This window comes from Triticum aestivum, chromosome 1B (genome assembly GCF_018294505.1).
Source record: "Triticum aestivum cultivar Chinese Spring chromosome 1B, IWGSC CS RefSeq v2.1, whole genome shotgun sequence".
NCBI lineage: Eukaryota > Viridiplantae > Streptophyta > Magnoliopsida > Poales > Poaceae > Triticum > Triticum aestivum.
Genome location: NC_057795.1, coordinates 386,510,692 through 386,523,236, shown reverse-complemented (window position 1 = coordinate 386,523,236; position 12,545 = coordinate 386,510,692). Strand labels below are relative to the sequence as shown.

At 49.8% G+C, this 12,545-nt stretch overlaps 2 protein-coding genes across 2 annotated transcripts; one reads left to right on the top strand and one right to left on the bottom strand.

Moving 5' to 3' along the window:
• Positions 1–1,559: 1,559 nt before the first annotated feature.
• On the top strand, positions 1,560–4,730 carry LOC123126119 (cinnamoyl-CoA reductase-like SNL6). The gene is made up of 4 exons (XM_044546516.1): positions 1,560–2,223; positions 2,834–3,025; positions 3,889–4,223; positions 4,336–4,730. The coding sequence occupies exons 1-4, from the start codon at positions 1,924–1,926 to the stop codon at positions 4,430–4,432; spliced, it is 924 nt and encodes a 307-aa protein (XP_044402451.1). The 5' UTR covers positions 1,560–1,923; the 3' UTR covers positions 4,433–4,730.
• A 627-nt stretch (positions 4,731–5,357) lies between these two features.
• Positions 5,358–10,872, bottom strand: LOC123126107 (uncharacterized). The gene is made up of 7 exons (XM_044546507.1): positions 10,587–10,872; positions 10,405–10,506; positions 9,895–10,003; positions 9,273–9,388; positions 8,995–9,183; positions 7,295–7,440; positions 5,358–5,710 (listed from the first exon to the last, which is right to left on the bottom strand). Exons 1-7 carry the CDS (start codon positions 10,718–10,720, stop codon positions 5,529–5,531), a joined length of 978 nt encoding a protein of 325 aa, XP_044402442.1. The 5' UTR covers positions 10,721–10,872; the 3' UTR covers positions 5,358–5,528.
• Positions 10,873–12,545: the final 1,673 nt, after the last annotated feature.

Below are 12,545 nucleotides of genomic sequence, written 5' to 3'. Positions count from 1 at the left end.
ACCGGGTATCAGAAACACTCCCTATAACCGCTCCAACTGATCAAAGGCAGATTCAACCAAGTGAGGTGTTCGCGGAGCGCCTCATCATACAACAAGGAGGCAAGCTAGGAAGTCAAGTTCAAGTCAAATGGGATGGGCTGCCAGACGAGTGTAAGACCTGGGAAGAAGCGTTCGCCATTGTTGCCACCTTTCCACACACATCAGCTTCGAGGCAAGTGGTGCCTCGAGGAGGAGGCATTGTCACGCCAGTGCACCTACCTAATGCCATCAAGGTAAATAGGAGAACGGAGGAGCGACAAAGGAAGCGCGAGGCCCCTCAAAATGTCGCGTCAGCAATCCCCTCCATTTCCGGCATGATGCCGTGAACCACAGAACGGACAAGTCCGGACAAGTTCCCGACGAGCGAGGGGGTAAAATCATGCTCTTAACCGGTCAATACTGATTGTTGCTTTTATTTTCGGAAAGTAGTTCTGGTGTGTGATCGAGTGAGGATCGTGACAGAACGGACACGCTCCCAGCAAATGAGGGCCTAAAATCATGCTCATGTACAATGGTTGATAAGACGGTCTTATCTTAAATCTTGCATGTAATTTAGAGATGACAAAAAAACATGTCTACAATGGGTCATCTCTTAACCTTATCTTCAATAACTAGTTATTCCTAAAAACATGGTGAGACATATTGTGCTAAGAGATCATCTCTTGCCTTTTCTTAATTAAGAGAAGACAAGTCTTCTCTTATAATTTCTCTCTCCTCCACCTCATCATTTATCCTACGTGGCATTGCTAAGATAGAACCATTGTACATGCCCTGACCGGTCAATGCTGATTGTTGCTCCTTTTTTTTGGAAAGTAATCTTCAAGAAAATGACTGACGAGTCAGCCCAAAATAATCCAGCCAGTACAGTAGAGATGCACATATTCAGCAAGGATCAAGTCCACTTATGACCGATGACGTGCGTACGTACGTGGCTGCCAGAAGACCACTTGAGATCACCTCGTTTCTCATGGAAACAGAGCATGGCCATCCTTGCGAGAAGTAGAGCGACCAGGATCGAATGACACCTGTTCGGGCGGAAATGAGTTTGATGACCCATACGAGATTTTGTTAAGAGTATCGTAGTGCCGGGTAGATAGAGGTAGAGGCCCTCCTGATGCGGCCGTGTAACCGCGCGGCGCCATGTGATGGTGGTGGTGCTGCTGAAGAAGAAGAAAGAGGGTGGGGGGAAGGAATCGCGGCAGGGCAGCTGTAACTGCTGGCCAACGCAGGAGCCACTCTTCTCACCAAACCAAGCTAAATCTCGCCACCGTCCGCCAAGAGGTCAACGCCTCCCGATCCGGTGCCGAGCCTGTCGCAGGTGAGGTGCATCGAATTTGCGTGCGTACCCCAAATTCCAGCGGACGGAGGGAGACGGATGGGTACACGAGCCACGCACGCGCGTGCGTGCGTGCAGCTGCGCGTCGTTGGGGAGACAGTTGGGCGTCGCCCCGCCCCGGCCGCAGCTGCCAACTACCCGGCACCTGACCCTCTTCCCCCCTTCCCGTGCCTTCCCCAGCCAAGCCAAGTCCGTTGCGTCCTCCCTCATCTTTCGCTCCTGAGACCACCACCGGAGGGAAGGGGAGGGGAGCGCAGGCAGAGCACGCACCCACACCACACGCCCTTTGGATGCGGCTGACCCTCCCCGGCCCGGCTGACCCACCACCACCAGCGTTCCTCTTCCGTCCCCGACTCGGACACCCCCTGCTCGCTACAACTCCTACGCCGGCTCCAGCTCCCTCCCCTTTATATACCCACCGTCTCCCTCTCCTCCTCCCATCACCAGTAAAGCAGTAAGTAATTCCACTTCCGCCGCCACCTCCCTCTACCCCGGCGCTTTCTTGGACGTCGCAGGCACGTACAAGCAAAAGCAACCAGGAACCAGCCATGTGCCCTGGGGCGCCGGTCGCGGCGGCGGCGTCGGACAAGAGCGTGTGCGTGATGGACGCGTCCGGCCCGCTGGGCCACGCGCTCGTGCACCGCCTCCTCCGCCGGGGCTATACCGTCCACGCCGCCACCTACGACCACTCGCTCGACGAGCTGCTCGCCGCCGCCGGCCACGACGAGGACCGGCTCAAGCTCTTCCGCGCCGACCCCTTCGACTACCACACCATCGCCGACGCTGTCCGTGGCTGCTCCGGCCTCTTCTGCATGTTCAACACCCACGAGGACCAGGCCGGCTGCGACGTGAGTTGATCCAATCACCAATCCTTCCTTTCCTCCCTCGCCAGCCATTACTACTAAATTAGTAGCAGTAGTTTCGTTTCAAGAAAGAATCATGGATGGATGGATTCGATCCTCATCGTGCCGTCACATCGGGTTGCTTGATCCCCATTCTCTTCTTTACCCCCGCAAGAATCTAATCTATTCCCGATCGCCGGATCGGCCAGCCATGTTGCAGTGGCTAATTGGTTGGATAAGAATTCAGAGAAAACACTGGCGCTAGTGCCGTACCACTGCGACAGTACAGTACAGCTAGTCGTTGAGCATCTACTACCATTTCTTTCTTTCTCCTTGGCGTGAGCTGGGCCTTAATGGCACAGCTCATCTGCTTCCTCTCGCTGCTCCCTCCACCACTGGTACTACTCCAGTGCAGCATTAACTGTGCTCCAAACCCCTGGCAGAAGCCGCTAGGCCTTTCCCGCGCCGCGTGCATTAACGCCTCCGAATGGAGGCTTCACCACACACACACAGCTGGTTCTAATCAAGGCTGCGCCTGCGCGCCAATTAAGCAGACCGTTGGGTGCTAGTAGCTGGTTAATAATTATATTAATCTGAGTGGCTGATGGTGGTGCAGGAGTTGATGGTGGAGGTGGAGGTCCGGGCGGCGCAGAACGTGCTGGAGGCGTGCGCGCAGACGGTGACCATGGAGCGGGTGGTCTTCACCTCCTCCGTCACCGCCGTCGTCTGGAAGGACGACGACCACAAGCCCGTCGACGCCTTCGACGAGAGGAACTGGAGCGACCTCAACCTCTGCAGGAAACGCAAGGTAATCAAATCAATCAAGCGCCCATCGCCCACTCATTCATTCATACGCGAGCACCGCAGCTTCTTTCTTTTGGGGCAAGTACTGAGACAGTCTTGTTGCGAGACCCAGCAAAGCACTTGAGCACGAAAAGCAGGAGAGCTGCTTGCCTGTCCTGTTACGAATCCAACAACTAGCGAGACAATCTTGTTGTGAAACCCAGCACGGAAAGAAAGCGGGCCACCAGACCCCAAGAAAGCAACGCGGCAGTCCCGTCGCTCTTGGCGTTAATTATCCGCGGTGCAATACAAGCGCCTAGCAGCACTGCATACAGAAGAAAAAAGAGTCAAAACCTGTAAGTCAAACCCAATAAGTGGATGAGACTAGTAAGAACTGGCTTCCCAACTGTGAAGATTAAGACACAGAAAGAGAGCTACAAATAATCTAGTCGTCCCCCGCAAGAAAACAAATACTGATGCACTCTACTACACATCCTAGTCCACACAAAGATCATCCTTGCTTTGCTTACTTGATTATTATATATAGATGCTAATTAAGAAGGTGGACAATCGCACTTTTAAATTGCTCCAGCTACTTATTTCTCGTTCTTTCGACGAGAACTGGTCCTCTGTTCCTGAATTCTGATGGGAGGCAGTGTCCTACTCGTTGGGGCCATCCACTACACACTACAGCGGCCCCATGTTCCCGACATGTTTGCCAAAATGCCAAACGCAAGCTACCAGCGTCTCCTCGTGCAGCTGTCACCAAAGTTGCATGTGCAAGCTTGGAACAATGCTTTCGCAACACACACACCCTTTAGGACACCGCAATTAATTGACATTGATAGTGGTAGTTTGTTTTACTTACTGTTACTGTGGTTGGTACAGTTGTGGCACGCTCTGGCCAAGACGCTGTCGGAGAAGACGGCCTGGGCCTTGGCCATGGACAGAGGGGTGGACATGGTGGCCATCAACGCCGGCCTGCTCACCGGGCCGGGGCTCTCCTCCGCCCACCCCTGCCTCAAGGGGGTCCCCGAGATGTACGAGCACGGCGTCCTCGTCACCGTCGACGCCGACTTCCTAGCCGACGCCCACGTGGCCGCCTACGAGTGCCCCACGGCGTTCGGCCGCTACCTCTGCTTCAACAACGTCGTGTGCCGGCCCGAGGACGCCCTCCAGTTTGCCCAGATGCTCACCCCGTCCGCTCCATGCTACCCGCCGAGGTACACACGCTTCTATGAATTAGTACAGCATTTTTCAGCTCAAAAATTCTAAGAAAATCCGGTGAATGGTGTTCCTGTAACCTGACTGACCTGTGATGAACTTTGGTTGCAGTGACGAGCTGAAGGTGATCCCACAAAGGATTCAGAACAAGAAGCTGAACAACCTGATGGTGGAGTTTGCCAGTGCCATATACGGGGACTTGGATTAGGGATTCCATTATTTATTCGTTTACCTCACAAGGGCAGCTAGGGTTGTATTCTTTATGTACCTATAAATATCTGTATTCTTTTTCTCCTGAAAAGGGAAATATGGTCGGTCAGATGTACAAATCTGTACAAGGCCAAGCATGCCGCATGTATTCCACTCTTACCGGGCTGGTAAGAGCATTTGAGCCAGTGCTTAGCAAGGTAGTAATCCTTAGGTCCACCAAAAGGGAAAATAAGTCTGCAGTTTTGTTACTGCCTTGTACAGCAGCAATATATGAATATGATGAACAAATGTCAAAAGTTTCAAGGAGTGAGATAGATATGAGTTGTGTATACATTAACCATATGAAACTGAAACTTTTGAAAAATTTGGACCATGTTCAGTAAACCACCAACACCCGGAATCTGCGGAGCGGGGAAACTGCAGCTCCGCCAGCTCCGGGAGCGGAGTTGTGGAGCGGAGCAACACCGAACAGGGCCTTAGTGTACATGGTTCCACAAACAACGTCAAATAAACAAGTGATCAAAATCAGCTGACAACTACATATTCATCTGACAAGAAACCATCCTAAATTGCATACACAGAACTCTCATTCGACAAAGCTCATACTTAACATTCACAGCATCACCATTTATGGTGGGCCATACAATGGCGGTACATCGACCGGCGCCCGCCACCGTCGAGTGAAGCATGCAGAGCATCATTGCATACGTCATACTACTCGACACACAAAGAAGCGTTCCAGATCCATCTTGCCTTTCCGCCAGGTGGCTCCACAGAAAACGACAGCTCAATCCTAGGCTCCAAGGCACCCATAGATAGGAAGAGAGCAAAAGGGAGTGGACCAACCATCCCTCACCAGCAATTACTGTTGAGGGATTGGGATTCAGCTGCAGACTTGCAGTCTACACACACTCACCTGAATCTCAACAAGAAACCTATTCCATTATTCATTCATGTAATTCATGTTCAGTTACATCTTGACTTGAAAATAGGGATGGATGTACAGAGGCAAAAGAAACACATCTCCTCTGAGGGAGCCAGAAAGTTCGGAAACTGTAGCACACCCTAGATACTGCGCGTGAAGTTCCTACTTACTAGGCGCTCAGTGTCACGGAAGCAACACTCGACAACTTGAATTTCCGGACTCTTTTGGAGTGCAACGGCTGGAAATGAATCTCGGTGTACTGCTTCACGGAGATCTCTTTCCATTCTGAAGATGAAGTGCCCTCAGCTCGGTAATCTCGAGGAGAATACAATATTTGGACTCGAGACCTTCCTGCATTTGCGCAAGGGACAAACCAAATCAAACAGATGTGGCTCATTCAAATTGATTACAGCATTTTAGCCAGCAGATTTAACAGAAAAAACAAGCCATGCTAGTTATTTTGGGTACGGATTCTGTTAACTGATTAAATCAATGTAGTGAAGCAAAATAGAGAATTAAAACTCTCCTTGTGGTTGGTGCTTAAATAGCATCTTGGAAGAGGATAATTTGATCAGGTGATGTTGGAAGGTCGATGAACATTAAGCAATGAAAATAAATGCAACTAAGACAACTCATTATATCTTCTATACATATCCATTAGGAAAGTATGTCTAGTGTGAAATTATGTGTTCTTTTAATCATGTTCAAACGCCAGACAATGCTCAACAATGCTTGGGTGAGTGGTCAAACAAGTTCGATAAAAGTAACAATGGTGCCTCTTTTTCCAAAGCCATTCTTATCTGATCCTTCCAAAGTAATTATCTCAATCTGCTGTTGGCCCGATTTTGGGGGCTTATTACAGAAAGAATAAGGGCGTCTGGTGTTGCATGAAGGTGCTGTGAGTATCAAGAAGGTGGCCAATGGGATAATTAACAAGGGCCAAGACGAATGATGACTTTGAAGAGACTGTCGATGTTTCTCTTAATTATCTGATGAAACCCACCCATGGGTGCTGGCAGGGTGTTGCAATAAGCCAATAACCAAATGTGAGGTCTTCTTTTGTGCTGCAGCTAGGGGGTCTTGTAAATTTGTACTCCCTCTGTAAAGAAACATAAGAGTGTTTAGATCACTACTTTAGTGATCTAAACACTCTTATTTATTTTTTACAGAGGGAGTAATATACTAGCGTAGTATTGCAATTTTTGTTATGATGCTGTCGTGAACCTCGATTCACAACAGGATAACTACCGTGCTTAAGATAGCTTAGATGGCATGGCTCCAGCCTTCAGGGGATTGGTTGGAACATAGATCGAGATGAGAATGTTTAGAAGAATAGATTGTTTTCTTGCATGATTCATTAATGAGATACATAGCATCCTTATATAGTGGTGCATATCCCTTGGGCCTTCCCTAATACAATACAGATCCCTTAACAGATTAGGGTCACTTTATCTTGGTCTTCCTAATAAAGCACTAATTCCTAAATGGAACCTGATCTCCCTCTATTTGGCCACCCTGCTGCTAGTCCAAGACCCTTTTGTCAAATGCTAGTCACATTGTGGGTATTTAGCAGCCTGGGCGGATTAGCTGTTTAATTTATTTTTTCTTGTGAACTCATCTAGCATGTTTAGTTCCCTTTTCTAAGAGAAGGAATTTTTACCTTCTGCTCGATTGACCATATCACTAGAGCTTTCTTATTAAATAAATTCCTGTACAGTACCAGGATGAACGTAGCCATAACATCTACAGGCCTTTCATGCATCTATTTTCATTTCATGCATCGATCTAGTATTAGGCATTAGTATAGATGCCAAAACTACTTGAAGCACAACCGTTTCCCTGCCAACCTAGAGCAATAACAAATCACAATACAAAATATGCTAACATGGGGAGTACAAAACAGAATAGCAAGAAGACACAGTACACAGGGCTTACCAAAACCTCCAAAAAGAGTTGATTTCTGGATGACAAATCGGCTAACTTTTGATCTCTTCACTTTTTTCAGGAGTGGCATGTCTTCATTCTTGCCTTTAAATTCCATGAATTCACCAAGGACATTTTTGTCCCCTCTGAGTTGCAGCCTAGAAAAGGGCAGTGCAACTATAAAAATATAACCAGAGGTTCTATGTGCTCGTGTTGCACTGAACTGCAATATAGTACTCTCTCTGTCCCGTAATATAAGAACGTTTTTCAAGTATGTTAGCTTGAAAAACGTTCTTATATTATGGGAGGGAGGGAGTACATACTAACAATATTTACTGATTGCAATTAGCTAAATAAAAGAATAATCTGAAGGCTGCTTCTTAACAACCCAAATTTCTCCAATCAAAATACGAATGGCATGAGATCTTTTTTTCTCATGATGGCATGGGACAGGGAGCAAAAGAAGGACTTGCATATGGTGTTCATTGACTTGGAGAAGGCCTATGATAAGATACCGAGGAATGTCATGTGGTGGGCCTTGGAGAAACACAAAGTCCCAGCAAAGTACCTTACCCTCATCAAGGACATGTACGATAATGTTGTGACAAGTGTTCAAACAAGTGATGTCGACACTGATGACTTCCCAATTAAGATAGGACTACATCAGGGGTCAGCTTTGAGCCCTTATCTTTTTGCCTTGGTGATGGATGAGGTCACAAGGGATATCAAGGAGATATCCCATGGTGTATGCTCTTTGTGGATGATGTGGTGTTAGTTGACGATAGTCGGACGGGAGTAAATAGGAAGTTAGAGTTATGGAGACAAACCTTGGAATCGAAAGGGTTTAGGCTTAGTAGAACTAAAACCGAGTACATGATGTGCGGTTTCAATACTACTGGGTGTGAGGAGGAGGAGGTTAGCCTTGATGAGCAGGTGGTACCTCAGAAGGACACCTTTCGATATTTGGGGTCAATGCTGCAGGAGGATGGGGGTATTGATGAAGATGTGAACCATCGAATCAAAGCCGGATGGATGAAGTGGCGCCAAGCTTCTGGCATTCTCTTTGACAAGAGAGTGCCACAAAAGCTAAAAGGCAAGTTCTACATGACGGTTGTTCGACCCGCAATGTTGTATGGCGCTGAGTGTTGACCGACTAAAAGGCAACATGTTCAACAGTTAGGCGTGGCGGAGATGCGTATGTTGAGATGGGTGTGTGGCCACACGAGGAAGAATAGAGTCCGGAATGATGATATACGAGATAGAGTTGGGGTAGCACCAATTGAAGAGAAGCTTGTCCAACATCGTCTGAGATGGTTTGGGCATATTCAGCGCAGGCCTCCAAAAGCTCCAGTGCATACCGGACGGCTAAAGCATGCAGAGAATGTCAAGAGAGGTCGGGGTAGACCGAATTTGACATGGGAGGAGTCTGTTAAGAGAGACCTGGAGGATTGGAGTATCACCAAAGAACTAGCTATGGACAGGGGTGCGTGGAAGCTTGCTATCCATGTGCCAGAGCCATGAGTTGGTCGCGAGATCTTATGGGTTTCACCTCTAGCCTACCCCAACTTGTTTGGGACTAAAGGCTCTGTTGTTGTTGTTGTTGTTGTATATCCCTGCCCGTCCCTCCCTAATGCACCAGGAAAGACAATCGGAAGAATAAGGGCAATGGAAAGTTTAGAAGTAAATAAAAACATTACGGTGGTGTATTTTACCTGTCCCACATAGGCGACGTGCTGAGAATAGAATACAGATTTTGGAGTAATGAATCTTGGATGTCGCTTTTGTTTCCATGAAATGCACCTTTAATCCATGTCGAAAGTCCACCTTTTGTATCTGCCTTAAGATCTTTCCATTGATCGTACGAGATAACCTCTGGTTGAAGATTAATAGTGTACGAAGGCCTGATAAAGCACAAGACAACTGAGCAACCATCTAAGGGCAGCGAAGCAAAAAAAGAAAAGAAAAAAGAAGTCATGTACAGAGCACTAACCTGCAGTTGGGATTTGGCAGTACAACTCTCCCGTTTACAATCCCGTTAGGCAGTGTTGCTCCCCTCTGCTCCAAGTATGATTGAAGATTGGCAGCTATCCTGCTGACTTCTAGTACCTATGAAAACAAAATTCAACAAATGAATTGACAATAATACAACTCGTACCATTTTGGTTATTATGCTACAAACCAGTGATGTGCAGGAATCAAACAAGAAAAAGTAAACTAATAGAGTCATTTGAGTTTTGATCGTGAGTATTCCTTTTTCCACTAACTAATCTGCAGTTGGGATTTGACAACATAATGCAAATGATCCTATTATGCAGAACACAATAACAAGTACAAACCATCAAGTTCATGTTCACTGTCAAGAATATCCCTCAGGAGGTAGCAACAATATACTACTTGACCTGCATGACCCACTATCCCATAACATTGTTTTCTCACAAAAAGTACGAGGCTGTGGTAAGACAACAGTTGTAAAAGACTTTTGGTGTCTTATGACTGCGTAAGGCATATTCACTCGGTGGCTCCCTAGCTTACACTAAGTTCAATAATTAACAAGTCATTACAACAACAATTCTGGAATGCTTAAGCAAAATAGGAATGTTCAAATTGCATACCGGGTTTGGAATAACCTCCTGCTTGCGCTTCTTTTCGGTAAACCAGTTACCATCCTTGTCAACCTCAACAAAACCAGAGACATTGTTGATTGCCACCACCATGACCTCCCTATCGCCAAAAAAAGATTTAGACCCTTGCTTTCCACTTTGTACCATGTGACAGTTCAGTCAGTCGAATTAATTGACGACGATATAATGAATCGGCTAGGTGCTATGTAAGATCTCTGGATGCAGTCATTCACATCAATGCCCGTATGATCGAGTACATGACATTACTACTAAGTATGTATGTTACACCAGCTAAACGCAACATTCAGCAATCACAGGGGATATATCCAGATACATGAACAGATCCATCTGGAATGATGGAATAGGCTGTGAGAGTGTCTGTTCTAATCTCTAGAATTATTCGAGAATAAGAACTAATAAATTCAGCGGAACGCGCACAGACCAGAGGCAGAGCGAAGTGAGCGAGAGAGAGGGAGGGGGTGTGGGTGGTCGCGGGCTGACCTCTTGGTGACGAGAACGACGTCGACATGCTGGCGCGCGCCGGCGTCGGGGTCGGGGATGCGGAGGCCGACGAAGCAGCGCCCGCCGTAGAGCCTCTCGAGCCTGGAGCGGAGATTGAAGGGATTGATCATTAGGGTTTACCGGGGGGACTGGATGAGGGGGTGGGTTGCGGGGATGGGTACCTGGCTGCGACGGCGAAGCAGAGATCGGAGTGGGAGGAGTCGAGGCCGGCGAGCTGGTCGAGGCCATCGTCGGAGAAGAAGACGGCGCGGATGAGCTTGTAGGCCACCAGGCCGCACAGTATCTCGACCCACATGGCCGCCCGCCGCGGCGATCAATCCACGATGCTAATCAGTGGAGGAAGGGGAAGGGAAGGGGCGGTGCAGGAGGAGGATGAGATGCTTCTCTTCGCTTTAGGGAATGGCAGAGGCGGTTCAACTTTTGAGAAGGATTGGAGGACGGGAGAAGAGGGGGGTTTCCTTCTTTTCCCTCGTCCCTGATATAATTTTCTTTATAAAAAATAATCTTTTTTTTCCTCAAAAAAAATAACTAGCGAATTACATACGCGTTGCAACAAGGCACCATATTTTCTAGGGCAAACACCTTGAAATTTACCAGCCATTTTATTGTGTAAGTATGATAATTAGAGCAACTCCAACGAGCCGACCCAAACGAACGGCGATTTCGTCCGCTTTTTGTCCATTTGGACCGGCCAGACGGACATGAACGTCCGCTTCCGCGTTTGGGTCGGCGTATGCGCCCAACACGCGCCCGACTCATTTTGACGGCGCCGACAAAAAAAAACTGTGCATACATATTTCAACTGAAAATAACTTAATTAAACATTAAAGCCGGTCAGGAAGGCCGGCGAGAGTCCACGCGTCCACATTAGCATTAAAAAGAAATTAAAAACAACCTAACTACGAGGCGGCGCGCTACCCAGCGCACCTTAGGCGGCGGCGGCGGCGTCCTCGGGGTCGACGAGGTCGATGAGCGTCAACGGAGGGCCGGCCCACGGGAACGCCGTGGCCCATGCGGCGGCGACGTAGTCCGGGGCAGCTGTTCCGGCGGGGGTAGTGCCGGCGCGGGGGGCTGTGACGCCGCCTGTGTAGCCGCGGCCGGGCGCGCCTCCTCCTCAGCCTCGCGCGCCTCCTCCTCGAGGTCGCGCTCGAGCATCTCCTCGTACTTGCCTTGACGCCGCTCCTCGGCCAGCCGTCGCTGGCGCCAGTGCTCGAGGTAGGCCGCCTCCAGCGCCGGGGTCGCCTCCATCCAAACTGGTGGCGCGGACACCCACTCGCGCACCACTCCCGTCCAGGAGAAGCTCGCGATGGAGCCCGGCTCCGGCTACGTCTGCGGCTCCAGGTCGGCCTTGACGAGGCGTCGGGGAGGGGACAGCGGGGCCACCGGAGGCACCACGCAGTCGCTGGCCGCGGAGAGGGTCATGGCCGCCTCGTACCCAGCTTCTTCTTCTTCTGCCACCTTCGCCCTGCGCCGCTCGTCCTCCTCGCTCTCCCGGTAAACAGCCGCAAGGGCCGCCTGGACTTCCTCCCTGACGATGAGCGACGGCAGCGGCACGCTGCGGTCGACCTCCCGCACGCCGCGCCGCCTCACCTCCTCGTGCTCGAAGGCGAATCAGCGCGCCCAGTTGGGCAAGTCGAAGGCGTGCGCCTCGTCGCGGCACTGCTCCAGCGTCGGGAGCGCCCGCCGACGATGCACCTCCTCTGCATGCGCCCTAGCCGACCGCGGCGCCGCCGGCACTGGGATCCTTTCCGGATCTAGATGCCAATCGTGTGGCAGCGTCACGTCGGGGTACGGCAGCGGCACGCGGTGGCGCCAGTGCCACTCCGCCTGGTGCACGGGCACGTTCATCCGCTGCCTCTGCCGGCGAGCCGGTGCAGGCGGAGGCGGGGTGAACTCTGCGGGGAAGGGGACGACGGGGGCCTTGCCCTTCGACTTGCTGTTGCTGCCGGAGAAGAGCCCCATTTGAGCGGCTGGGATGGCTGGGGTGGCTAGGGTTTGCTTGCCGGTGATACGTCTCCGTCGTATCTACTTTTTCAAATACTTTTGCCCTTATTTTGGACTCTAACTTGCATGATTTGAATGGAACTGACCCGGACTGACGTTGTCTTCAGCAGAACTGC